This window comes from Heterodontus francisci, chromosome 38 (assembly GCF_036365525.1).
Source record: "Heterodontus francisci isolate sHetFra1 chromosome 38, sHetFra1.hap1, whole genome shotgun sequence".
NCBI classification, from domain to species: Eukaryota; Metazoa; Chordata; class Chondrichthyes; order Heterodontiformes; family Heterodontidae; genus Heterodontus; species Heterodontus francisci.
This window is the reverse complement of record NC_090408.1, coordinates 37,912,360-37,939,810: the sequence shown is the minus strand read 5'-3', so window position 1 is coordinate 37,939,810 and position 27,451 is coordinate 37,912,360. Positions and strand designations below refer to the sequence as shown.

The 27,451-nt window shown below is 47.6% G+C and overlaps 1 protein-coding gene across 3 annotated transcripts in view; it reads left to right on the top strand.

The window, feature by feature from the left end:
* The window catches only part of coro2ba (coronin, actin binding protein, 2Ba), a 174,987-nt gene that overhangs the window by 90,134 nt on the left and 57,402 nt on the right, over positions 1-27,451 (top strand). For all 3 annotated transcript variants that reach the window (XM_068018131.1, XM_068018130.1, XM_068018132.1), the window contains exons 2-3: positions 2,425-2,625; positions 22,066-22,182. In XM_068018131.1, the coding sequence (XP_067874232.1) occupies positions 2,425-2,625; positions 22,066-22,182 (318 nt within the window). The remainder of the gene's footprint in view (positions 1-2,424; positions 2,626-22,065; positions 22,183-27,451) is intronic.

The window sequence follows — 27,451 nt, the reverse complement described above, 5'->3', positions numbered from 1 at the left end:
TGGCAAATTTTTTATTTGACTGCCAAGTATTCGTCTTCGTGCAGCCCTTCAAGGTTAGTTAAGCAGCATTGCAAGGAGTTATTCTGACAACTGTAGTGATTATTTTATTCTGAGCCCTGCTCCCGGCCTCCCTCCCCCTCATCCCACCCCATTGCACATTGGCAACTCCACGGTGACCGTGGCTGCACTCATGCCCTCCAGTGGAGTGAGGTACCACCTCAAAAGGAACGGCACTGGCGGCTAATGTAATCTCCTGTTGCTTGTACTGCTGGGGGCTGTTAGTTACCATAGTACCAGGCTTGACCTCGGCCTACAAACACAGGCTGGGAATGTATCTTCCATTATTCCTTTAAAACACTTGTTACACTTCACTGATTACCAACAAAACACAAGAAAAAAAATAATTTTCAGGAGCCAATTTAGCAGATGAAAGTGTTCTGCCATGTTGTCCATTGAGTTAGGTTTCACCGCGAGGAAATATAAACTTATATTTAACTTGATGAGCTCTTTTAGGTCATTTTATCAGTCATGGCTCAGTGCTACCACATGATTAGTTGGTTCACTCTCATTGTCGTGCTACATCCATACAGCTTTCCTCTCGTCTCTGAGTCAGAAGGGCAAGGGTTCAAGTCTTACTCTAGAAACCTGAGCATGTAATCAAGGCCGACACTCCAGTGCAATACTGAGGGACTGCTGCACTGTTGGAGGTGCTGCCTTGCAGATGAGATGTTAAACTGAGGCCCTGTCTGCTCTTATGGGTGGGACTAAAAGATCCCATGGCCACTATATGAAGAATAGGAGGAGTTCTCCCCGTTGTCCTGATCAATATTTACTCCTCAACCAACATCACTTAGACAGATTATCTGGTCATTATCACATTGCTGTTTGTGGGATCTTGCTGTGTGTAAATTGGCTGAGGCATTTTCTACATTATTACGCTTCAACAAGTACCTTATTGGCTGTAAAGTGCTTAGGGATGTTCTTGAGGTCATGAAAGGTGTGATATAAATTTCTTATTTTGCATTTGCTGCAAGAGCAGAGACGCACAAGTTTGAGATAAATAAATAAAGCTTCTAATGGTTAACTAATATTGTGCATGTCTGGGGACCATTTTGTGGGATTAATCTCATGTGAGATTCCAGCAGTATTAGAGCTGTAAGAGCAAAGCTTAAGCAATTTATAATTGATGCCCTGAAATCATTGAGCTAAAATTACATTAAAAGTACACACTATCCTGATTCGATATAGGGGGTTTTATTCAATCTGGTGGTGATGGTGACCATTCACACTATCGATTTAATGCCAACACTGTAGATAAAAAGGGCAGAATTCACAGGACAGTTGCTGGGTACGAGGACAGTGTGTGCTGCAAAGTGGTTTTGCTGCTTCTGAGTCTGCACATCCTTCTAGCAACCCTCTGTGGCGGAACATTCCAGCTTCAACCCAACATCAGTTTTCCATCAGAGGTGAAAGGTCAAGGCCGGTAGTGGAAGCTGTTTCAGTAATAACTTCCAAAAGGCAATTGGATATATATTTGAAAAGGAAACATTTGCAGGGCAACAGGGAGAGAACAGTGGAGTGGGACTCAATGGATAGTTTAAAAAAAAATTCTTTCATGGGATGTGGGCATGGCTGGCAAGGCAAATCCCGAAATGTCCTTGACAACTGAGTGGCTTGCTAGGTCATTTCAGAGGGCAGTTAAGAGTCAACCCCATTGCTGTAGGTCTGGAATCACATGTAGCTCAGACCAGGTAAGGAAGGCAGATTTCCTTTTCTAAAGGACATTAATGAACATGATGGGTTTTTACGACAATCGATGATAGTTTCTTGGCACTGTTACTGAGACTAGCTTTCATTTCCATATTTTTATTAATTAATTGAATTTATTAATTAATTGAATTTAAATTCCACCAGCTACTGTGCTGGGATTTGAATCCATGTCCCCAGACCATTAGCCTGGGCCTTTCGATTACTAGCTCAATGACATTACCACTATGTCACTGTCTCCCCTTGAAAGAGCTGGCACAGGCATGAATGGCCAAATGGCCTTTTACCTTTCTGCAATGATTCTATGATTCATGGGCTAAGATTTGGTCTGTTTGTTATTTCTCATGAAATTGTAAACGTGTTGTAAAAGAATGTAGTTACAAATTTGTCAGAAAGAAGGAAACCTCGGTGAATGGATTTACAATGTCACTACAGATGGGAACCAGGGGAAATCACCCTCCATTTGTCCGTTTAAGAGGGGACCTTCAGTGGGCAGAGGGTACACACATCCCACAATTCATTGTCAGATGGACCTCGAACCACTAGAGGGGTCAGTGGCTGAATCTGTTTGATCTTATGATTGCTGCTGCTGAGTGTTAGCTGTGCACTGGCCCGCTGGAGGACGATATTAACACACTTGCTCCGCTTGCTTTACAGATGTCATGGCGCCCGCAGTATCGCAGCTCCAAGTTTCGGAATGTTTACGGAAAAGCTGCTAGCCGGGAACGCTGCTTTGACGGCATCTCCATCACCAAGAATGTCCATGACAACCACTTCTGTGCCATCAACCCCAAGTTCCTCGCCATAGTAATCGAGACTGCCGGTGGAGGGTCCTTTCTGGTCATTCCGCTGGAACAAGTAAGAAGCATTTCCATGGCGATGCGCAGCCATTGGCAACCTCAAGCATAGGCAGGATCAAGTTGTGCACTGCACAGGAAGCAGGAATCAGTGCCAAACCCCCTTTCTCAGATTCCGCCCCCCTCAACCACCGTACAAAAGAAACAATAAATAGATTAAACGGGGGGGGTGGGGGGGGGGTGGAGGGCTGGGAATATTTTTAAAGCTTAAACTCCTTCTGCTTGGAAACTTTCCTAAGAGCGCAAATACGATTAAACAGTATTATAGATGTAAAGAGGGGATTGAGGCTGCTGTTCCAGTTAGGGGGATTACTGGAGCTGCAAATAACAAGCAGAATGTGGACAGGGTGAGAGGAGACCAGGGAAAGAGGGCAGGGAAAGAAGGAAACATATTTGCTGTTTGTGGGATCTTGCTGTGCACAAATTGGCTGCCGTGTTTCCTACATTGTAACAGTGACTACACTTCAAAAGTCTTTCACCGTCTGTAAAGAGCTTTGCAAAGTCCTGTAGTTGTGAAAGGAAAGTTGTTTTACTAAAAGCTTTTAGCTTTTCTCACAGAATGTGGGGCCCCACAGTGCCCTCTTACAGAATAGTGGGTAATTCCTAGTAAATGCACCGTCTGTGTGTGATATGTCGGAAGTATTGGGCCAGCTGTTGGGTAAAGCAGTTTGGCTGGATCTGTGCCCCAGGGGCCAGTCAGCAGTTACTGGGCACAACTGTCAGCACTGTGAGGCAGCTGAAGCTGACAGTGTGGGAGCCTAGATGCTGCCACATCGTGATCCATCAGTCAAATTGGAAAAAATGTTCGTCAGAAGTGGGAGTTTGGAACACTGAAGGCCAGACAAAGACCATCTGATGCATCCGTTCTTGTCAGCCCTCCTTCATGGTTCCGTTGGGAAAGGTGTCATCCAGTATGGAATAGCAACATAGAGGAACGAGGGTCTCAGGTGTTCACCCAACATTCACCCCCAGCAACGCCACCCCCTCCAAACCTCTGGACGTGTACTGAGCTGATCAACCGGTTTCCACTTTCTGATTGATGTTGAGTGACTCCCGCTGCACCTTGTGGGGTAGGAATTGCTCTGGTGGATATAAGAAATCCCACAGCCACTATTTCGAAGAAGAGCAGGGGAGTTCTCCCCAATGTCCTGCCCAATGTTTATCCCTCAATAACGCTTTAAAACTAACGGATAATCTGGTCATTATCACATTGCCGATTGTGGGAGCTTGCTGTGCGCAAATAGGCGGCCACATTTCCTACATTACAACAGTGACTGCACCTCAAAAGTACTTCATTGGCTGTAAAGCCCCTTAGGGATGCCCTGAGGTTGTGAAAGGTGCTATATAAATGCAAGTCTTTCTTTAAAACATAGAGGGTAGATCTTCCCTTTCCTCTATCCCTCATGATTTTCAAAGGAAATCTTCCGATCTTCACAAAGGCCATTGTGATGGATTTCAGAGCTTCTCCTGCTTTGCAGACGTAGCTCGGGCTGGAGTTTAACAGTCACGCCTTTTATGCATTTGTGAAGTGGGAGAAATGTTCGCCCCCCCCCCCCATGAGTATTTATGGTTCAGTCACCTCCAGCAGTGCCCCATGCACTTGTCTGCATCGCTCAGACCTTACTCTAATGCCAGACTTGCATAGAAATTAAGGGATTGAATCTCACGAGACCAGTCTCTCTGTAGGTGCATCAAAAAACAGTCCAAACACAACATAAACATCTGAGCGGCAACTTTACGCTAAACAAATAATTGACCAAACCTCAGCCAGTTTCTTTTCAGTCTCCTCTGTCATTACATTAAGCCACTTGACCGAGAAGCAGGGACCGATTAATAATTGAATCGTGTTGGACCTGCATTGGGGGTGAAATGTTGAAAATGCTCATTCTTTTGGCTTTCCGCTGAGGAAACATTTGGGAATCGGCCGCCTGGAGGTTAAGGAATTGCTCAATTATTAATCAACTGCAGGACTGATTAGCAGCCAATGTGTGTCTTGAAGGTTACCGGAGATATTGGGCAGGAGACTGTTTAGTGAGACTAGACTGCACTGTGAAAACTCAGAGGCAAAAATATGAAAGCCGTGAAAGCTTTAAAGAAAGAAAATGCCTTGAAACCAAAATGGTAGAAGAACACGAGATAAATACAGTTGAGGAAGGTCATTCAACTCATTCAAACTCAAAACCAATTGCCATCCTCCATCTCAGCAACCAACAGTACAGATTCACCAGGGTTAACGTATGAACTCAGGTTACAGAGGCTAACTAGGCTTGTATTCCATTGAGTATGCAAGATTAAGGGGTGACCTAATCAAGGTGTTTAAGATGACTTCTCAGGGTGGATAGAGAGAAAAATATTTCCTCTGTTGAACAGAGTCTAGAACAAGGGAACATAACCTTAAAATTAGAGCTAGGTTCAGGGTGATGTCAGGAAGCACTTCTTCACACAAAGGGTAGTGGAAATCTGGAACACCGTCCCACCGTCTGCACCCCCCCCCCCCCCCCCACACAAAAAAAATGTAATTCAGGCTGGGGGTCATTTGAAAATGTCAAAACGAGGATTGATAGACATTTGTTAGGGAAGGTTATTGAAGGATATGGAACTGAGGAGGGTGGAATCAAGATACAAATCATGCGATGATCAAATGGAATAATGGAACAGGCTAGAGGGGCTGAATGGCCTCCCCCCCCCCCCCCCCCATTCCTATGTTTCTTCGTGAATGCAGGATTTTTGCCTAAGCTCACCTACCTGGATCAAACTCCCTGTGGGAAAAATAAATTCCCAATATCAATCCTAAATTTGTCTTCTACAGTTTGAATTTTCTTCTGTTGCCATGGTATTGTTTAAAACTGGTTCCAAATTTGTCTTTTCGGTGTAATTTATCATCTTCTGTACCTCGACAAGGTTCCACCTCATTCATAGCCTTTCAAGACTGAAAAACTCAGGTTTTCCAGTCCTTTCTCGTAGCTCGATCCTCAGAAACTAGGGGCTGGATCTTTCTCCTCGATCTTTGGAGTGGAAAATGAGGCGCAATCAGGCAGCCAGCTGATCTTGCTGTCACCTTCCTGACCTGGCCTTCATTCCTCTCTCCCCTAGTGGGATTGTTTCCGGACAGTCCTTTGCTGCTTGCTGTATGGAAATGAGGAAAAGGGGGGGCACAGAGTCAAATTTCCGACCAGTTTTACTTGCACCGTCCCTCTATTGCCACCTGGTGCTGCCTGGTGAAAACCCAGCAGTAGGCCCAGAATAACCCAACAGTGCCTAGTGTGAAACTGGGCCAAACTTAACAGGTAGGCCCCAGGTTTGGTCCCTGGCCTGTGCTAGGTTAACTGAGCTTTAGTTGGTCTCAAAATGGGCAGAATTCCTGCTGCCTCTTTACTATTCTGTGCCCATTGTGCCCTTCCCCCCACCAAAACCTTGCAAGAACGTGTGTACATGGCCATGTAGATAATGAGTGTCAACAAGAGATCAGGCCTGCCTGTGACGCTTGCTACAGTCAACAGGCCTGCAACACTCAGGCCTAGACTCTCCCCTCCCCTCTCTCCTGCAGACTGAAGGGGGTGGGTGGAGGCTGGAAAGGGACTCAGGGATGACATCTGCTGCCTCGCTGCCCGAATGCTCGCAGAAAACTGATTACCCGCTAAAAAATGGGCAAGTGAGTGACAAGTGCCCACGGCCATGTTTCACGACATGTTCACTCTTTGAACACAGGACGCAAACACTACCTTATGTCAACGGAGGAGTCAGAGAGGATGTAGAAGCACCATCAGAGAATGGACCGCAGGCCAGGCCTTGTCAGGAAAAGGAGAAGAGACTTCCCGCCCATTCCCCATATCCCTCGATTCCCAGAGAGACCAAGGGTCTGTCTGTCTCAGCTTTCAGTATGCTCAATGACGGAGCATCTACTACCCTCTGGAGTGGACGGTTTTGGGGATTGACAACCCTTTGAGTGAAGAAGTTTCTACTCATCTCAGTCCTAAATGATCGACCCATTGTCTTGAGATTTCTTTTATTAACAGGCAGCTTTCTAGCTAATTCTTTTACCCCACCGTCGGCTATGCGTCAAGTCCCATGACTGCCTGTGGAGATCAGGGAGACTGGCTTCCATCTGTAAATGACCCTAGCATTGAGGGGGCTCTTCTCAGGTGCGAGTGGAAGCCCTGCCTCACCGTGGATGGGAGAAAGCGGGTGGGAGAAGGCCCAGGCTTCTTTCTGTCTGTGCACTAGTAAAGAATGGCTGTTTGGGTGAGGTCCTGAAGGAGGGATCCATCCAGTGAATCCAGTGCACACAACCAGAGTCAACACCGTTTAGTTTAGAGATACAGCACTGAAACAGGCCCTTCGGCCCACCGAGTCTGTGACGACCATCAATCATCCATTTATACTAATGCTACACTAATCCCATATTCCTACCACATCCCCACCTGTCCCTATATTTCCCTACCACCTACCTACACTAGGGGCAATTGCTAATGGCCAATTTACCTATCAACCTGCAAGTCTTTGGCATGTGGGAGGAAACCGGAGCACCCGGAGGAAACCCACGCAGACACAGGGAGAACTTGCAAACTCCACACAGGCAGTACCCGGAATTGAACCCAGGTCACTGGAGCTGTGAGGCTGCGGTGCTCACCACTGCGCCACTGTGCCCTCTTGAGGAAACGTGGGGAGGAAGCAGAAGGAAAGGCTTCACAGCTAGAGGGGGTTACAGACCACGGCTGATATGCGAATAAAGGCAAAAAAAGGGTAGTGGAGGAATCGAAATCGGGGAAAAAAATACTGGCTTCAGGTGAAACACAACCCCAAACCATCTGTGGATCTGTGACTTCACCCTGTGCCCATGGAGTGGCTGAACGTTGTCCAGTGCCCGAATCCCATTGTTAGTGGATAAAACTGCAATCCCCATGCTCAGACTAACCAGCAGATTTTACACAGCACAATACAATGCTCCTTAAACACATTTCCTGCATTTTTGTTCAATTAAAACATCCCACACTACCCCCCCCCCCCCACCTTCCACCCTCCTTCATAATCCACACTGAGTGAAAATAACAACCAAATACTTGAGTCTAGTGGGAGAAGTCTGTCATTGCTGGAACTGGGCCAACAGAATGAAATTATCTGCACAGGTGCCCCACTTTTAATGGAAAATGTGTCAGTTTAAATGAATTCTACAGCAGGGAGGTGTAAACAACAGGCCCAGAGATCCCACGGTAATGAGTATTTCACCCACAATGCCAACTGTATGCAATCGGTCACTTATTTTATCTGCAGTTCTCACTGGCCTGTCATTTTTCACAGTGACGGAGAAAAGAGCTTTCATTTCCGCCTGCTGTTTGTGTTTGTCACACACTATAGCCTTCAGTAGCACTTCCCAAACCCGCCATCACCATCACATAGAATGACAAGGGGTGCAGATGGTCTAGTGGTTATATTACTGGACTATTAGCCTGGAGGTATAAGTTCAAATTTCATTACATCAACTGGGGAGGTTAAACTCCATTAATTAAATAAATTTGGGATTTAAAAAGTGGATATTAGGAACAGTGACCATGAAACTACTGGATTGTTACAAAAACTCATCTGGATCACTGATCCCTTAGGGAAGGAAATCTGTGCTATATATGACTCCTGAGTTACATAAAATGTGATGGACTCTTAACTAGACTCTGAAACCGCCTAACAAGCCACTCAGTTATATTCAGGAAGGTGACTCACCACCACCTAACCCAGGGTAATTAGGAATGTGTAATAAATGCCCACAGCCTGTGAATTTGCCACATGAACTGCAGATGTTCAAGGAGAAGACTCATCTTCCGAAGGGCAACTAGTGGTGGGCAATTAAAACAGGACGTACATTTATATTCAAAGCACCTTCCAGCCAATGAAGCACTTTTGAAGTGTAGTCACTGTTGTAATGTAGGAAATAGAGCAACTGATTTGTGCACAGCAAGATCCCACAAACAGCAATCTGATAAAGACCAGATAATCTGTTTTTGTGATGTTGATTGAGCGATGAATATTGTCCAGGACACAGGGGTAAAACTCTCCAGAATGGGACTTGATTCCACAACCTTCTGACTCAGAGGCGAGAGTGCTACCAAGCTTATAACTGAGGTGTGGCCTGCTGTAAGAGCCATTTCAAGTCTTCTCCTTCACTACGTGAAGTGCCCCATAAACCACAAGAACAGAAAATTCCGTGCTGACCTAAATCCATTCCAGTTTCCACTGGCTCCGCGTGTTTTCCTTGTCAGACACTGGCAGCTGAGCGTATATTGTGGCACTCACTCCTGAGTAAGAAATTCAGGGAATCTGCACCCATTAGAGGGGCACTGCCTTCATCCCCCAGTGAGGGAGAAGTTCCAGAGTAACTCCCTCGGCCATCTCCAAAACTAGCACATTCACATGGAGCATAGTGATATTTTTTGATGTAAGTTGAGCCCCGGCATTGATTGTTTGGTGCAAACACACAGAAAAACTTGGAATTGTTCACTGAGAGGGCAAGGGATGTTTTTGTGAGTTTGCAGTTCCACTGGGGAGCATTACCCCTCCAGGGGTGCCAGCTCTGATTGGGCCTATTCGTAGCAGTTTCATCACATGACCTCCTGCCACCAAACAACCCCACCCCACGATTGGTCACTCAACACTGGCAGAGTTCTGCCTTTCACAGAATTGTTACAGCACAGAAGGAGGCCATTCTGCCCATCGTGTCAGCGCTGGCTCTCCGAAAGAGCAATTTACCTAGTGCCACTTCCCCGTAGTCCTGCACTTTCTTCCTTTTTAGATAACAATGCAATTCGATTGAACCTGCCTCCACCACACTCTCAGGCAGTGCATTCCAGATCCTAACCCCTCGCTGCATTAAAACAAAATGTCCTCATATTGCTATTGCTTCTTTTGCCAAGCACTCTTGTTCTCGATCCCTCCACCAATGGGAACAGTTTTTCCCTATCTACCCTGTCCAGACCCCTCATGATTTTGAACATCTCTATCAACTCTCCTCTCAATCTACTCTTTAAAGAAAACATTCCCAACTTCTTCAATCTATCCATGTAACTGAAGTTCCTCATCCCTGGAACCATTCTCGTGAACCTTTTCTGCGCTCTCTCTAATGCCTTCTCATCTTTCCTAAAGTGTGGTGCCCAGAACTAGACACAATACTCCAGTTGAGGCTGAACCAGTGTTCTATACAAGTTTAACATAACTTCCAGGCTTTTGCACTTTATGCCCCAATTAATGAAACCTACAATACTGTATGCTCTGTTAACCGCTCTCTCAACCTGTCCTGCCACCTTCAATGATTTATGTACATATACCCCCAGGTCCCCCTGCTCCTGCACCCCCTTTAGAATTGCACCCTTTATTTTATATTGTCTCGCTGCATTCTTCCTACCAAAATGAATCATTTCACACTTCTCTCTGCATTAAATTTCATCTTCCACTTGTCTGCCCATTCCACCAACCTGTCTATGGCCTTTTGAAGTTCTACACAGTCCTCCTGCCAGTTCATAATGTTTCATAGAGTCATAGAGAGATACAGCACTGAAACAGACCCTTCAGCCCACCAAGTCTGTACCAACCATCAACCACCCATTTATACTAATCCTCCCACATCCCCACCATTCTCCTACCACCACGAGGGGCAATTTACAATAGCCAATTTACCTATCAACCCACACAGTCACAGGGAGAGCTTGCAAACTCCACACAAGCAGTACCCAGAATCGAACCCGGGACACTGGAGCTGTGAGGCTGCAGTGCTAATCACTGTGCCACCCTGATTCCAGCCAATAGGAAAGTGAACAGACCTTTTATTATCCAATTGGATAATTCTTGATTCTCAGTTACCGACCTTTTCTCCCATCTTCAATATTTCAATACCTGATAAACAAAAGTGTTCAAAGAAAATTGTAAGAACACAATTTCTTTTTAAGGGTCCTATGATTTTTTTTCTCCTGCGTTGCTCGCAGTCGTGTCCATGAGATTAATCCTGAATTCTCAGAGATTCCAGGAGAATTCTGGAGGGTTGGCAACTCTAATTTCCTGATTTGGATTACCAGGAAGGGACACGACTCTTGTGCAAAAACATGGCCTACCTGAGAAAAATTGAGATTTCAAGCCTTTTGGGTGCCCTCTGCTGTCCAAGTTATAAAATGACCTACAGCTCGTTAACTTGGCTGCGTTTGTTGACAACGCCACCACTGACACATCACAGTCTGTGACGTCAGGCAGCTGCCAGGATTAAAGATGGCGCGGCTCAAATAATCACACGATGGCAACCTAAACACATGGCAGCACACAATGGCTGGAGGGGGAGCGAGCGAGCGGGCCGGGGAGGGGGGGCGAGTGGGCGGGTGGGTGAGCGAGCAGGCGGGGGGGAGGGCGGTGAGCGAGCGGGCGGGGGGGGGGTGCGGTGAGCGAGCGGGCGGGGGGGGTTGCGGTGAGCGAGCAGGTGGGGGGGGGGTGAGCGAACGGGTGGGGGGGGGGGGGGGGGGGAGGAGGAGAGCGCAGCCCCCACCAGCATGGTCTTCGGCCGCGCTCTCCCCGCACCCGCTCTCTATCCCACCATCTGCCCGCGATACGCGATGACGTCATCTGCGCATGTGCCGACCAGTCCTGGCACTGCGGAACGTAGCGCATGCACAGAGGGTAGGGGACAATCTGCGCATGTGCACAGACTGGCGCAGTCGGATGACGTAAGCTGCCGGCTGCGTTGTCAGTAATCACTTTGTAGAAACTCACAGCACAGGAAGAGGCCATTTGGCCCATCGTGCCAGTGCTGGCTCTTGGAAGGAGCTTTCCAATTAGACACTCTCCCCTGCTCTGTCCTGACAGTCCTGCATTTTTTTCCCCCTTTTCAAGTATTTATCCAGTTCTCTTTTTGAAACTTATTATTGAATCTGCTTCCACCGCCCTTTCAGGCAGCGCATTCCAGATCACAACAGCTCGCTGCTCCTCATCTCCCCTCATGTTCTGCTGCTAAGTCACCGCTCATTAAACTGTTTTCAAAACTCCCCAGAAGCTGATCATCGCTTGAGATTAAAATTGCTCTCAGTGCCGCATGCATGCACTGGAAGGTTAGAGTTCAAACAGGGGGAAAATATTGAACACAGAAACAAGGCAGGTGTTTGATTAAGAATGGAATTTAAGGATGGAAGTATCAGTATAAATATAAGAGGGTAGGATTACAATCACACTATTCTCACATTGTATGTTTAACTTACTGTATCCTTCCCTGCACGATAACCCCCACAGTCTTTTTAAAGATAACACTACCAAGTAATGGTAAAGAACTTGCATTTATAGTGTCATGGAGCCATTTACTGGACAGAAGGAGGCCATTCGGCCCACGGAGTCCATGCCAGCTCTCCCTGGAGCTATCCATTCAGTCCCACTTCCCTGCTATAGTCAAACAGCGTCTTCCAGATCCTAAGGACGCCTCAAAGTGATTTTCAGCCAATGAAGTAGCTTGAGGTGTAGTAATGCTAATGTAGGCAAATGTCACAGTGAATTTCTGCACAGCAAGATCCCACAAAACACTGAAATAAATGACCAGTTTATCTGTTTATAGTGATTTGGGATGAGGCAAAAATGTTGGTTAGGACAGTAAATGAATTTCCCTGGTCTTCTCCATGGGATCTTCCCCCAGGTGTTACTCGCAGCAGTGTCCCAGAGATTAATCTTTGATTACTGGAGATTCGGCAATCGTAGACCTCAGACCTCCAATTTGCAGAAGCAGTGGTGTTAATGCTAGCTGCAGGCAGGCCTCCCAGGCCACTACCGGGCACCCTAACCAATATGACGGGTAGTATACTTACAGTGCCAGCTGTGGCTCAGTTGGTAGTACTCATGTTTCCGAGTCTGAAGGGTGTGGGTTCAAGCCCCGCTCTGGAGTCTTGAGCCTTAAAATTTAGGCTGGCGCGGGAGTGAGGGAGTGCTGTGCTGTCTTTCAGATGTGATATTAAACCAAGGCCTCAGTAGATGTAAATGCAGCTATTTTGAAGAGGAGCAGGGGAGTTCTCCCCAGTGTCCTGGCCAATATTTATCTCTCAATCAACATCACAAAGAACAGATTAGCTGGTCATTGTCACATCGCTGTTTGTGGGATCTTGCTGTGCACAAATTGGCTGCTGCATTTCCTACATTACAACAGTGACTTCACTTCAAAAGTACTTCATTGTCTGTAAAGCGTTTGGGATGTCCTGAGGTTGTGACAGGCGCTATATAAGTGCAAGTCTTTCTTACAGTGCGGAATGAGCATTGTTCACGCAACCCACCATACTGGGTCCTGGTGCGTCTGCTCTTTATCCAAAATAAGGGGGTCGTCACGCAATGGAATTTCTAGGCCGCTGGCCCTCTGAGTGTGGGTATCGCGGTGCGGCGAGGATCTGGGATTGAGTGCCCATCAGGTGGCTGATGGTGCCGGGAATCCTGCCGCTTCAGTCCAGGGCATTGCCAGCCTGTGAGTCAGTCTTAGCTTTCTATTAGATTGATGCTGCCGGGAAACAGGAATTCTATAAAACTGAATTGGCCGCAGCTCCTGAGATAATAAAACATTTGGAAACGGTTATAATTTACAGCACACTGCAGGCCTCTACTTACTGCTTCAGTCAGGTAATTGTTTGCTGGATTAATTGAAGTGTAGATTGTTGGTTATCATTGAGGGCAGCGTTAGGAATCAGGTGGAGGGGGAGGCAGTGCTGCGAGGCAGAGGCAGGACTGGGTTAGAACAATGTACGTGGAGGCTGATATTCTTGTGTGCAACCAGCCTTGCTTCTTCCCTAATTACACTGGATCAAGAGCAGTCTCATGTCGGGGATTGACACTGAAAGATTACAGTGTCGCTGGGTGACCTGGCTCTCAACCCTCACTATTGACCTTTTTAACTCGCAGTCTGTACCAATGCAGAAACCTCATCTGTAAGGCAAAACATCCCTGCACCCCTTGGTGTGGGACTTTGTGGCTCTGCCATGATCTGTAATGGCCCTAAGTGCAGTGGTGAGTGTCGCTGGCCTGTTCCTTGGACTCAAGGTATATTTGCTGTGCCTTTCTGAGGCCAATCAGAGGTTAATTCCTCATAGGCAAATTGATCTGAAGACACGAATAGGAAATTATCCCTTTTTTTTCAGGCGTTATGTTTCGAAGGTTGCAACACCATCTCTGGAGGAAGTAGGAATAGCAGCTGTTACCATCACCATTGATCTGAATGGACTGATGGGATGGGAGAGCATTCGCTCCTCATGGTTTTAATATAATTCCTGGAGAATCTCCCCAAGGTTTAGTGGGAACAAGTGGCAAGAGGGAGGCATTGTGTGATTGCCTTTAAGAGTGATGTCCCTTTAAGATCTTAGTATGCTAATGAGCTAAGTACCAGGATATGGTCATGCGACTATGTGCCATGCTCATACTGTAACTGTAAGACCAAGAGGCAAGTCCTGTAAATAGTTAGCTCTGCACTGTATATACCTGTTAGCAGTTAATAAACCTGTTTGAGATCTTCAATCAACTGAACTCCATGCATCTCATTTATGTTGCACTAGACAACATAAAAAGCTTCTCATTACATGGTGACGGAGGTGGTAAGAAAACAGAATCTAAAATTGAAGACCATAGGGAAACAGCTTTAAAAACTACCAACAGCTAAAAGAGAAAAAATTAAAAGAAACATTGGTCCAAACAGTGTAAAGAAAAAAATAACTCACCTCAAGCTGTAGAAGACAGAGCTGAACGACAGACTGCAAATCAATCACTGTGAGCAGCTGAGTTAGTGTGCCGTCGGTACAGGAACTCCAGTTAAAAAAAAAAGCTTTGAGGTACTTGAAAAGTTGTTTTTTTAAAGCTCAGTAAAAGAAAAGAACAGGGAAAACCTAATCCCAATCTCAGGCTGATTGATTGTTTTCAGAGGCTCCTGCATGCTGATCAGGTTGGATCCATTACAGGAGGCACCTGACAGCAAAATGCGCGGGAATCCTCCTTTCACGCAGCTCGCAACTAAAGCTATAAAAAGAAACCCATTAAATAACTCCAGCATGAAGAGCTTTCATTCACTCAGCCAGAGTTTTAAAAAACTCATAAAACCACTCAAGCATGAAGAATTGCCTCTTGAACAGCTGTATAAACAAACCTTAGTTTTAAAAAACACTTGAAATTCTGTCTGCACAGCTGTATAAACATACAGTCTAGAGTGCTGAAAGCTAAATAAACAGACAAACACTGTAAAATACTTGCTTCTGACAATCAAAGCCGCTTGTCCAGAGAACTGACAGTTTTTAAAGGGAAAGCAGAACAGAGTCACAGAACTGGGTCTTAAAGCAAGTTTTAAAGCAAAAGAACAGCAGAAAGATGGATACCAATTTTGCCAGCATGAGCTGGAAAGCCTTGGATATCCTATCTGAGTTCAAATTGTTCCAACAAAGAATGCAATTATGCTTTACAGACCCAGTAATTGTAGAACCAGCAAAACAGGCTGTAAAAATAATGATAGTGATAGGAAATGAGGGATTGCACAGAATCAATACCTCTGGATTATCTAAACAGGACCAGAAAGAGCCCACAAAGATATGGGAAGTGCTGGAAGATCAGCTCTGATTACAAGTGAATTTTAAATTCACCACCTGGAATTCATGTACTACAAGCAACGGCCACAGGAATCAATAGACCAGTTTGTCAGTAGATGCTGTAGCAAGGGCAACGAGTGCGATTTCTCAGAAGCTGAGCTGTCAGACTGAATAATGGAGCTGGTGATTGTACCAACGCCCATTGAAGCATTTCAGGAAGACCTGTTGGGGAAAAAGAAAGGTCACAGCATTGACGAACTGCTGGAAGATGGCAGGGAATATGAAGCCATTGTAGCTGGATAACAGCACGGGCAAGCACTAAATGCAGCCAACCATATCAGCATGATAACCAGGTCAAAAAGAGCAAGTACGCTGTGCAGCAAGTGCGGTCTGCCCCACTCACAGCAAAATTGACCTGCATTTCATGACCTGTTCAAGGCGTACGGTGTAAAAGGACACTGGATACGCCTATGCAGGAATTCTGGTTCCAAAGATGCAGCCAGAAGTCACGTTCAGATGCAAACGAATAGACAACAGGGCAACAGCAGCACAGAAAGTGCCAGAGACCTGTATAAACACAAACCAATACAGAAAGTCACCGGCGAAACAGACCTGAGACAAGACCCAGAGAGAAGTAGTTCTCAGGCAGAAGATGAACAGGCATTCCACATTGTGAACCTGATACATGACGTTGATGAATTCCAACAACTGGAAGCTTTTGCCACTATCAACATCGCGTGCCCAAAGAAAGCTGGCAAACATACATTCAGGGTCAAGACTGACACCAGCACTAGTGCAAATATTCTACCAATCCAAATCCTCAAAGATATATACTGGAGTCATTGGAAATCAATAATACAACCAACGACTATCAAGTTATCTGCATACAACAGGTTACCCAACCCTTGTAGTGGCATATTATCAATGCAATGCAAATATGGCAAGTCAGCTGGGAAAGCATAAGTATTCTACCTAATGGACACGAGCGGACCAACAGTGGCAGAACTACCAGCATGTAAGGACCTCAATATCATCACCATCCACAAGAGCATTGCCAAGGGGAAATCTCCAAGGACCAGAACCCGCTCATAGACTCTGACCAGCAACAAACGGTGCAGCCTGGCAACCCATGACTATGCTGCACCTTCACTTCTGCTCTATAGAGAACTGCCAGCACCACAATGAGCCAGAACGGGCAGGTATCTCTATGAGACCGAGTACACTCCCCCCAACAAGTCCTTGACATTGAGCCCCAAGCCTTCGGACACAGAGGATGAGGAGAGGCGAGGGACATGCAATGTCCTTAAGAGGCAGCGGAGGAATGAGTTGAAGCATTGTCTGTTGGCTCTTCGAGATGAGGTGCTGGAATGTTCCAAGAATGACAAGGCCTCAAAAGTGGTCATTTTGAGAAAAGCAACAGAGTATGTTAGCAGGCTGAAGGCAGAGCAACAGAAAGTGAATGCAGAGAGGGAGAAACTTCAGAAAGAACAGCAACAGATAAGACACAAATTCCCCGAGCAAGAGTTGTCAAACCACCGAGATGAAATATGCACTTTTGAGCCTCTATATTTGTAAAGTTCATAATCTCTATTCACATGTAAATAATTTTGATGTTATCTAATTTTGTGTGTTTCTTACTTTTAGCATGTCCCTTTAGGATCTTAGTATGCTAATGAGCTAAGATCCAGGATGTGGGGTCATGTGACTACATGCCAGGCTCACTCTGTAACTGTAACACCAAGAGGCAAATCCTGTAAATAGTTAGCTCCGTACTGTAAATAGTTGTTAGCTGTTAATAAACCTGTTTGAGATTTTTAATCAACTGAACTCCACACATCTTATTTATGTTGCACCAGACAACATAAAAAGCTTCTCATTACAGGAGGGGTAATTATCGCCTGGGCAGCAACTTGATGGAATAGACTGCCCACCTGTTGTAGAATTCAGCAAATTTCATTCTATTGAAAACAGCAGAGTGGAAATGGACAGATGATTCAATTCACCAGATTAATGCCCAGGCAGGAATGGTGAAAATTAAGCCCAGTTTAGAGTTGTTACTTGCAAGGGGCTGAGTTACAAGTGTTGCCTTTGGACAAAGCAAGGAGTTCTTGCAGTGTTGGTTTTAGGGACAACACTGCCATCATGTGGAGGAACTATAAATAGCAGTTACACACACAGCTACAGCATTACCCACTGATCTCAATGGACTGGAGTCCATATGTTACCAACTCAGGAATAGATGTAAAGAAGATATTTATACATGTTTTTAAAATACTTTATTCTAAAACATTCTCCCCCATTTATACCTTGTGGACTCAACACTGACCAGGACTAATGTTAATGCTGCAAAATTAGGCTTTATCGCATAGAAAGATCTGCAGGGCTATTGGGGAAATAAACAGGGGACTGAGACTAACTGGATAACTCTTTCAAAGAACCAGCACAGGCATAAAGGGCCGAATGGCCTCCTCCTTTGCTGTATGATTTTAGAAACTAACAACATGTATTGCACTTGGATTTTTTTTTAGCAAGGAAAGAACTTGCTTTTCATTTTGCCTTCGCCCCTGTCTCACCTCATCTGCTGCTGAAACCCTCACATCATGCTTTTGTATACTGGACAAATACCTGGAATGGGTGGGTTGTCTGACGAGGAAAGCTTGGACAGGCTAGGCTTGTATCCGCTGGAATTTAGAAGAGTAAGAGGTGACTTGATTGAAACATATAAGATCCTGAGGGGTCTTGACAGGGTGGATGTGGAAAGGATGTTTCCCCTTGTGGAAGAATCTAGAACTAGGGGTCACTGTTTAAAAATAAGGGGTCGCCCATTTAAGACAGAGATGAGGAGAAATTATTTCTCAGAGGGTCGTGAGTCTTTGGAACTCTCTTCCTCAAAAGGCGGTGGAAGCAGAGTCTTTGAATATTTTTAAAGCAGAGGTAGATAGATTCTTGATAAACAAGGGGTGAAAGGTTATCGGGGATAGGTGGCAATGTGGAGTTGAGTTTACAATCAGATCAGCTATGATCGTATTGAATGGCCTAGCAGGCTCAAGGGGCCGAGTGGCCTACTGCTCCTAATTCATACGTATGTACTGCTACACTTGACTATCCCAAGGCTCTCCTGGCCAGTCTCCCACATTCTACTCTCCATAAACTTGAGGACATCCAAAACTCTGCTGCCCCTCTCTTAACTCGCACCAGTCCTGTTCCCCTTTCTCCCTGTGCTCGCTGACCTACACTGGCTCCTGGACAAGCAATATCTTGATTTTAAAATTCTCATCCTTATTTTCAAATCCCTCCATGGCCTGACCCTTCCCTATCTCTGTAATCTCCTCCAGTCCCTCAACTCTCCAAGATATCTGCGCTCCTCTAATTCTGGTCTCTTGTGCATCCCTGATTTTAATCGCTGCACCATTGGTGGTTGCAGCTTCAACAGCCTGGGGCCTAAGCACTGGAATTCCCTCCCTAAACCTCTTCAGCTCTCCACCTCGCTTTCCTCCTTTAAGATGCTTCTTAAACTGAAGTCATCTGCCCTATTATCTCCTTATGTGGCTCAGTGTCATACTTTGCTTTATACTGCCCTTTGTGAAGTGCCGAGAGGTGTTTTGTTCCATTACAGGTGCTATATAATTATAAGTTGTTGTTTTTGTTGCAGTTGAACAGTAGAGGGCCCCTGTTTGGGTTTAGCAGAGAGTGAAATGTCCCACTACATTACTGTTTAAAATAGACTCGGGGAGAAGTCTGTTCTTTTAGAGTTTTTAGTTCAATGTGGAACCTGGAACATGTGTCACTCACCCAGCAGGTGGCAGGACCTGTCCTGAGGTTTCTGTTGAAGCATATCGCTGGTTCACTGAATCGAGAGCTTTAATTTGCATCGAGCAGAGCACGGTTTTTAATGGTTCCGACACTAAATGCACAACTGGAGACATGGCCCCCCACTCCCCATTCCACCACCTGCCCCTACCCCAATCCCTGTACTAGTCCCCCTTCCTCCCCCCCCATGCCCTGACTCAACCCCCTCCCTCTCCTCCCCAACCCCAGTCCCCATACTCTCCCTCTCTGCCCCTGCCCTGCCCTATTCCTCCATTAAACCCCATCCCTATACCCCAGCCCCACTCCCCCAAGCCTTCTCCTCCCCCATGCCCATCCCTATGATCTAAACCCCTCCCCCTCTCCAACTCGTGTCTGTCATCTGCCTGAGGTGCAGTTTAAGATTTGGCAAAAGGTGTCCCCACCGTAGGCAGAATGCACTGGTATAAAGGGAGACACGCTCTGTTTCTGATGTTCAGTGTGAAGCAGGTAATGATGTCACCCTCAGGATGGAGCAGGTTACTCATGAAGAGGGAATATGGGTTGGATTATTGGGCGAAACCTTGAGCGTAAAACTGGCGTTAATGATCAGCCACCTGTTATGCACCCTGTTCAATTTTCCTTGTGTTGAGTTCAGTCGGGTTGGGTGTATAACTGTCGGCCAATCCACTGCCACCTGTGTTACCCCCCCCCCCCCCCCCCCCACTCTGTGTTCTAAGTTCTTCCAATTTGCACTTCATGAACTCCCATCAACACTCTGTCTACCTCTAGCTTTTTGGCGCCACCTGGCAGCAGAGTCTGCAACAACACCTTTCATTGCAAACCCTCTGCTTTTGTCTCTACAAGCACACAGCTCATTGTTCTCTCTGCTGCATTCTTCTGAAAAAGTTATTTTCAGAGGTACACATGTTGTATAATTAGCTGTTTTCTGGCAACGTCTGCAATTTTGACTTTCCTTTCCTGTGCCGTCTTTCTGATGAAGCATTAAACCGAGGCCCCGTCTGTCCTCTCAGGTGGATGTAAAAGATCCCACAGACACTATTTTGAGTAAGAGCAGGGGAGTTCTGCCCTGTATCTCTCAATCAACATCACTAAAACAGATGATCTGGTCATTATCATATGGATGTTTGTGGGAGCTTGCTGTGCAAAAATTGGCTGCCTTGTTTCCCACATTACAACAGTGACTACACTTCAAAAGTACTTCATTGGCTGTAAAGTGTTTTGGAACATCCAGTGGTCGTGAAAGGGGCTATATAAATGCAAGTCATTCTTTTCTGCACAGTTGATCATTAATCGTATCGAGCCTGAAGATGCATTTCTTAAATACATTTTTCCTTTCTCTTTTCCCCCCTCCTCTCCCAAAGGCGGGGCCTCTTTACTGTGGTATCGTTCCATGGAGACTGGGTGCCACCCAGCACCTCACGCGAGTGACCCTATCTCACCCAGTCAGCATACTATTTGACTGCTTGGGGCATCACCATTGAAGCAGTACTGGCCTTGCCTGCTTTGCTGTTGCCTGTTGCAGTGTCTATCATCTCTTGGCGCACTTTTCAGTGCAAGTCTCTGGGTAATGAATGGGAGCAGGAGCCCCGACTCATTTCGCTCCTGTTTAGCCCACGAAGCCTGGAGCCAATTAGAGCATCACCACTGGTATCCCAGAGGGGACTCAATAACTCAGCACAGGCTGGGACTTGGAAGCTGGGTCTTCATGCTTTATCATCACCCACATGAAGCTCCTCTCCATTTAGCCAGTAAAGAGGCCAACATGTCTGAAGACAAGTGAACTCCGACCTTTCGTTCAATGGATATTACAGAGAAATCACATCGGCCTCTGGTTTCAGAAACTGTCACTCAGTGGGTAGCACTCTTAGCTCTGAATCACAAAGTTCTGGGTTCCAGTCCTATGCCAGGAACTTGAACACCTCACCTAGACTGACAGTGCTGTTTTTGGATTCAACATTAAACTGAGGCCCCATCTTTCCTCTCGGGTGGAGTGTGAAAGTTCCCTCGGTACTATTTTGAGGAAAAGCAGGGGAGTTCTCCCCAGCGTCCAGGGCAATGTTTATCCCTCAACCAATATCATACTAAATAAATTACCTGTTTATTAGAACATAGGAGCAGGAGTAGGCTATTCAGCCCATCGAGCCTGCTGCACCATTCAATCCAGTCAAGGCTGATCATCCATTTCAATGCCTTTTTCCCACACTATCCCCATATACCTTTATGTCATTGGTATTTAGAAATCTATCAATATCTACTTTAAACATACTCTGACTGAGCTTCCACAGCCCTCTGGGGAGAATTCCAAAGTTTCACAACCCTCTGAGTAAAGACATTTCTCCGCGAGTGGCTTCCCCCTTATTTTGAAATGGTGTCCCCTGGTTCTAGATTCCCCAACCAGGGAAAACATCTTACCTGCATCTACTCTGTCTATCCCTTTAAATACTTTGTAGATTTCAATGAGATCACCTCTCATTCTTCGAAACTCTAGAGAATACAGACCCAGTTTCCCCAAAATAAAAGCAAAATACTGCGGATGCTGGAAATCTGAAATAAAAACAAGAAACGCTGGAAATACTCAGCAGGTCTGGCAGCATCGGGCAGAAGGGTCACTGACCTGAAACATTAACTCGACTTCTCTCTCCACAGATGCTGCCAGACCTGCTGAGTATTTCCAGCGTTTCTTGTTTTTATTCTAGTTTCCCCAATCTCTCTTCATTGGACAGTCCTGCCATCCCGGGAACAAGTCTGGTGAACCTTCGTTGCACTCCCTCTATGGCAATAATATCCTTCCTAAGGTAGGGGGACCAAAACTGCACACAGTACTCCAAGTGCGGTCTAACCCAGGTTCTATACAATTGAAGCAAGACATTATCACATTGCTGTTTGTGGGATCTTGCTGTGCACAAATTGGCTGCCATGTATCCTACATTCCAACACTTCATAAGTACTTCATTGGCTGTAAATGGTTGGAGACATTCTGAGGATGTGAAAGGCGCTATATAATTGCAAGTTCTTTCTTTCACATATTTCACAGCAATCAGTTCTGGAATAATCACCCTCTCTTTTTCTTCCTCTAGACAGGCCGGATTGACCCTCTTTATCCAAAAGTCTGTGGTCACCAAGGAAACGTGCTGGACATTAAATGGAACCCGTTTGTGGACAATATCTTAGCTTCCTGTTCAGAGGACACTTCTGTGAGTAATGTTATAATAAATATTGCAGTCCCTAAAAGACGATTTTTCACAATAATTCATCTCTCAGGAGCTATTTACTCTGAGGTGTTTAGTTTAGTTTATGTTTAGTTTAGAGATACAGCACTGAAACAGGCCCTTCGGCCCACCGAGTCTGTGCCGACCATCAACAACCCATTTATACTAATCCTACACTAATTCCATATTCCTACCACATCCCCACCTGTCCCTATATTTCCCTACCACCTACCTATACTAGGGGCAATTTATAATGGCCAATTTACCTATCAACCTGCAAGTCTTTTGGCATGTGGGAGGAAACCGGAGCACCCGGAGAAAACCCACGCAGACACAGGGAGAACTTGCAAACTCCACACAGGCAGTACCCAGAATTGAACCCGGGTCGCTGGAGCTGTGAGGCTGCGGTGCTAACCACTGCGCCACTGTGCCGCCCCAAAGTGTATTTACACTTCAGTGCGCTGCACTGCCGGAGGGGCAGTACTGAGGGCGTGCCGCACTGCCAGAGGGGCAGTACTGAGGGCGTGCCGCACTGCCAGAGGGGCAGTACTGAGGGCGTGCCGCACAGCTGGAGGGGCAGTACTGAGGGCGTGCCGCACTGCCGGAGGGGCAGTACTGAGGGCGTGCCGCACTGCCGGAGGGGCAGTACTGAGGGCGTGCCGCACTGCCGGAGGGGCAGTACTGAGGGCGTGCCGCACTGTCGGAGGGTCAGTATTGAGGGCGTGCCGCACTGCTGGAGGGGCAGTACTGAGGGGGCGCCGCACTGCCGGAGGGGCAGTACTGAGGGGGCGCCGCACTGCCGGAGGGGCAGTACTGAGGGAGCGCCACACTGTCAGAGGGTCAGTACTGAGTGCGTGCCACACTGTCAAAGGGTCAGTACTGAGGGCGTGCCACACTGTCAGAGGGTCACTACTGAGGGAGCGCTGCACTGTCGGAGGGGCAGAATTGAGGGAACGTTGCACTGTCAAAGGGTCAGTACTGAGGGCGTGTCGCACTGTCAGAGGGGCAGTACTGAGGGCGTGCCGCACTGCCGGAGGGGCAGTACTGAGGGCGTGCCGCACTGTCGGAGGGTCAGTATTGAGGGCGTGCCGCACTGCTGGAGGGGCAGTACTGAGGGGGCGCCGCACTGCCGGAGGGGCAGTACTGAGGGGGCGCCGCACTGCCGGAGGGGCAGTACTGAGGGAGCGCCACACTGTCAGAGGGTCAGTACTGAGTGCGTGCCACACTGTCAAAGGGTCAGTACTGAGGGCGTGCCACACTGTCAGAGGGTCACTACTGAGGGAGCGCTGCACTGTCGGAGGGTCATTACTGAGGGAGTGCTGCACTGTCGGAGGGGCAGAATTGAGGGAACGTTGCACTGTCAGAGGGGCAGTACTGAGGGAGTGCTGCACTGTTAGAGGGTCAGTAATGAGGGAATGTTGTACTAATTGAGAGGTGCCATGTTTTGAGTGAGACATTAAACCAGCGTCCTGTCTGCCCTCTCAGGTGGACATAAACGATCCCATGACACTGCTGTCCTGGACAATATTTATCCCTCACCCAACATCACTAAAAACATTTTCAGGTCATCATCACATTATTGTTATTCTGTCTGTCAGTTTGTATCTGAGCGCTGTGAAGCTCGTTAAGGTTTTGCAACAGACTGTCAGCAGCAACAGGCGATTATTTAAAGAATGAATAGGTTCTGGATGATTAGATAGTCCGCTGTTGATTTTGCAATGCTGTCAGGCTGTGTTAAAGGGTGAATGATTCTGTTCTCAGTAAAGAGCTGAAAAATTGAATCGTAAAGTGAAATTTTGACTTGTGATTTATATTTGCTGCTCCCAATCTTCCTCAACAAGGGAACCGAACATTTTTTTCTCCATTTTCGTTTTGGTATTTATTGTTTGCAGGCAGATCTCTCGGGATTTTGGTTGGAAGTTCAGAGCATGCTGAATGTTTTCAATTGGCTGCTCCCTGTTTGGCTTAATTTGACAAATGGAATCTGGTCATTAATTACCCAATGGCCTAGTTTTCAAGCCTCACGGTGCATTAGATAAAGAGTTCCTAATCATCTCCCTTTTTGTCTCTTGTAATAAAAGATTCATGCCCAGCTCCCTCCCCTTCTGTTATATCTCCATGTGTGTCCTAAGCACGGCTCTTGTGGGGGATGGGAGGCTGCCGGTAATTTGTAAAATGGATGATCCTTTGTCCAAAAGATGTGCAGTTGTCCTCTTACTGACCGTTTTAACCCACTCCTGGCCGGACTCCAACTGTCTACCCTCCATAAACTTGAACTCCTTCAATACTCTGCTGCCTGTGTCCTAACTCACACCAAGTCCCGTTCACCCATCACCCACTGTGCTCGCTGACCCACCCTGCCTCCCGGTCCAGGCAATCTCTCGATTTTAAAATTCTCATCCTTGTGAAATACATTTGAAGTGCAGTCCCTATTGTAATGTAGGAAAGACAGCAGCCAATTAGTGCACAGCAAGCTCCCACAAACAGCTATGTGATAACGACTAGATAATCTGTTTCGGTGATTGATACAGGGATAAATATTGGCCAGGACACCGGGGAGACCCCTGCACCTCTTCAAAAATAGTGCCATTGGACCATTTACATCCACCTGAGGGGGCAGACATGGCCTCAGTTTAATGTCTCATCTGAAAGACGGCATCTCCGACTGTGTGGCATTCGCTCAGTGCTGCGCTGCAGTGTCAGCCTGGGCTCGGTGCTCAAGGCCGGAATTTTATGTTGGGCGGGAGGGCCGGGCGGGAGGGCCCACCCACCGGCCACAAAATATCGGTGGCGAGCCTGCCTTCACTGGGCCTAGGAGACACACCACAACCTTACGTGGCCCAGGCCCTTAATTGGTTTCAGGTGGGATTTCTGTCCCTCTGAGGCAGGAAGTCCCACCTCCAAGAGCTGCTGGCCAATCAGCGGGTCGGCTGCACTCAGTCCCTGCAGCGCCACTGGGAGTGGTGGCCATTGCTGGGATTGCAGCCAGGGAGAGGAGCAAGCCTCAGAAAAAAGTGTGTGGGGCTATGCTGGCGACAATCGGGGTGGGAGGGATGTAGTTCAGTGGGGGCAGTTTGTGCAGAGGGGAGGTCCTCCATGGGACACAGGGTGCCCGATCAGGAGGGCCTCCCACCCCGCCAAGCCTGCAAGGAGGCCACCAGGTTTTACTCTCAGGTGCCTCAAGCAAGTGGTCATTCTTGTGTGACCCTAGACAGTACAGAATATTCGGCCATGGAAGGTGTCACAACTAAGCCCAATGATGCCCTCGTCCATTGCCCACACATCCAGCAAGATTCAGTGAACAGCAATGAGCAAGAGCAACCCTAATTGACTTGTTGCCCATGTTGATGCGGTGCAGAAGACAATAGAGACTACACTTCAAAAAATACTTCATTGGCAGGAAAGCACTTTGGAACAATCTGAGGGTGTGAAAGGCGCTATATAAATGAAGTCTTTCTTTCCTGCTGGTGCCCTAGTTCAGAGCTGGGCTTGAACTGTGAACTTCTGGTCTTCAAGGCCAAATGATAAACCAATTCCCACTGAGCCATTGGAGGAGCCTCAGACACCTCCGCAGTCTCAGACTCATCTCCGCAGTCTCAGACACTCCTCCACAGTCTCAGACACTCCTCCACAGTCTCAGACTCACCTCCACAGTCTCAGACACCTCCGCAGTCTCAGACTCACCTCCGCAGTCTCAGACACCTCCACAGTCTCAGACTCACCTCCGCAGCCTCAGAGTCTCCTCCGCAGTCTCAGACTCTCCTCCGCAGTCTCAGACACTCCTCCACAGTCTCAGACTCACCTCCGCAGTCTCAGACTCACCTCCGCAGTCTCAGACTCACCTCCACAGTCTCAGACACTCCTCCACAGTCTCAGACACTCCTCCGCAGTCTCAGACTCTCCTCCGCAGTCTCAGACACTCCTCCGCAATCTCAGACTCTGCTCCGCAGTCTCAGACACTCCTCCGCAGTCTGACTCTCCTCCGCAGTCTCAGACACTCCTCCGCAGTCTCAGACTCTCCTCCACAGTCTCAGACTCTCCTCCGCAGTCTCAGACACGTCCGCAGTCTCAGACTCTCCTCCGCAGTCTCAGACTCTCCTCCGCAGTCTCAGACATCTCCACAGTCTCAGACTCTCTTCCGCAGTCTCAGACACCTCCGCAGTCTCAGACTCTCCTCCGCAGTCTCAGACTCTCCTCCGCAGTCTCAGACACCTCCACAGTCTCAGACTCTCCTCCGCAGTCTCAGACACCTCCGCAGTCTCAGACACTCCTCCGGAGTCTCAGACACTCCTCCGCAGTCTCAGACTCTCCTCCGCCGTCTCAGACTCTCCTCCGCAGTCTCAGACTCTCCTCCGCAGTCTCAGACTCTCCTCCGGAGTCTCAGACACTCCTCCGCAGTCTCAGACTCTCCTCCGCAGTCTCAGACTCTCCTCCGCAGTCTCAGACACTCCTCCGCAGTCTCAGACACCTCCGCAGTCTCAGACTCTCCTCCGCAGTGTCAGACACTCCTCCGCAGTCTCACACACCTCCGCAGTCTCAGACACTCCTCCACAGTCTCAGACACTCCTCCGCAGTCTCAGACAGTCACCCGCAGTCTTAGACACTCCTCCTCAGTCTCAGACCCTCCTCCTCCGTCTCAGACTCTCCTCCGCAGTCTCAGACACTCCTCCTCAGTCTCACACTCCTCGACAGTCTAACTCCTCCGCAGTCTCAGACTCTCCTCTACAGTCTCAGACACTCCTCCGCAGTCTCAGACACTCCTCCGCAGTCTCAGCCTCTCCTCCGCAGTCTCAGACTCTCCTCCGCAGTCTCAGACACTCCTCCGCAGTCTGACTCTCCTCTGCAGTCTCAGACACTCCTCCGCAGTCTCAGACTCTCCTCCGCAGTCTCAGACACTCCTCCACAGTCTCAGACTCTCCTCCGCAGTCTCAGACTCTCCTCCGCAGTCTCAGACACTCCTCCGCAGTCTCAGACACCTCCGCAGTCTCAGACTCTCCTCCGCAGTCTCAGACTCTCCTCCGCAGTCTCAGACACCTCCGCAGTCTCAGACACTCCTCCGCAGTCTCAGACTCTCCTCCGCAGTCTCAGACACTCCTCCGCAGTCTGTCTCCTCCGCAGTCTCAGACACTCGTCCGCAGTCTCAGACTCTCCTCCGCAGTCTCAGACACTCCTCCGCAGTCTTAGACACCTCCGCAGTCTCAGACACTCCTCCACAGTCTCAGACTCTCCTCCGCAGTCTCAGACACTCCTCCGC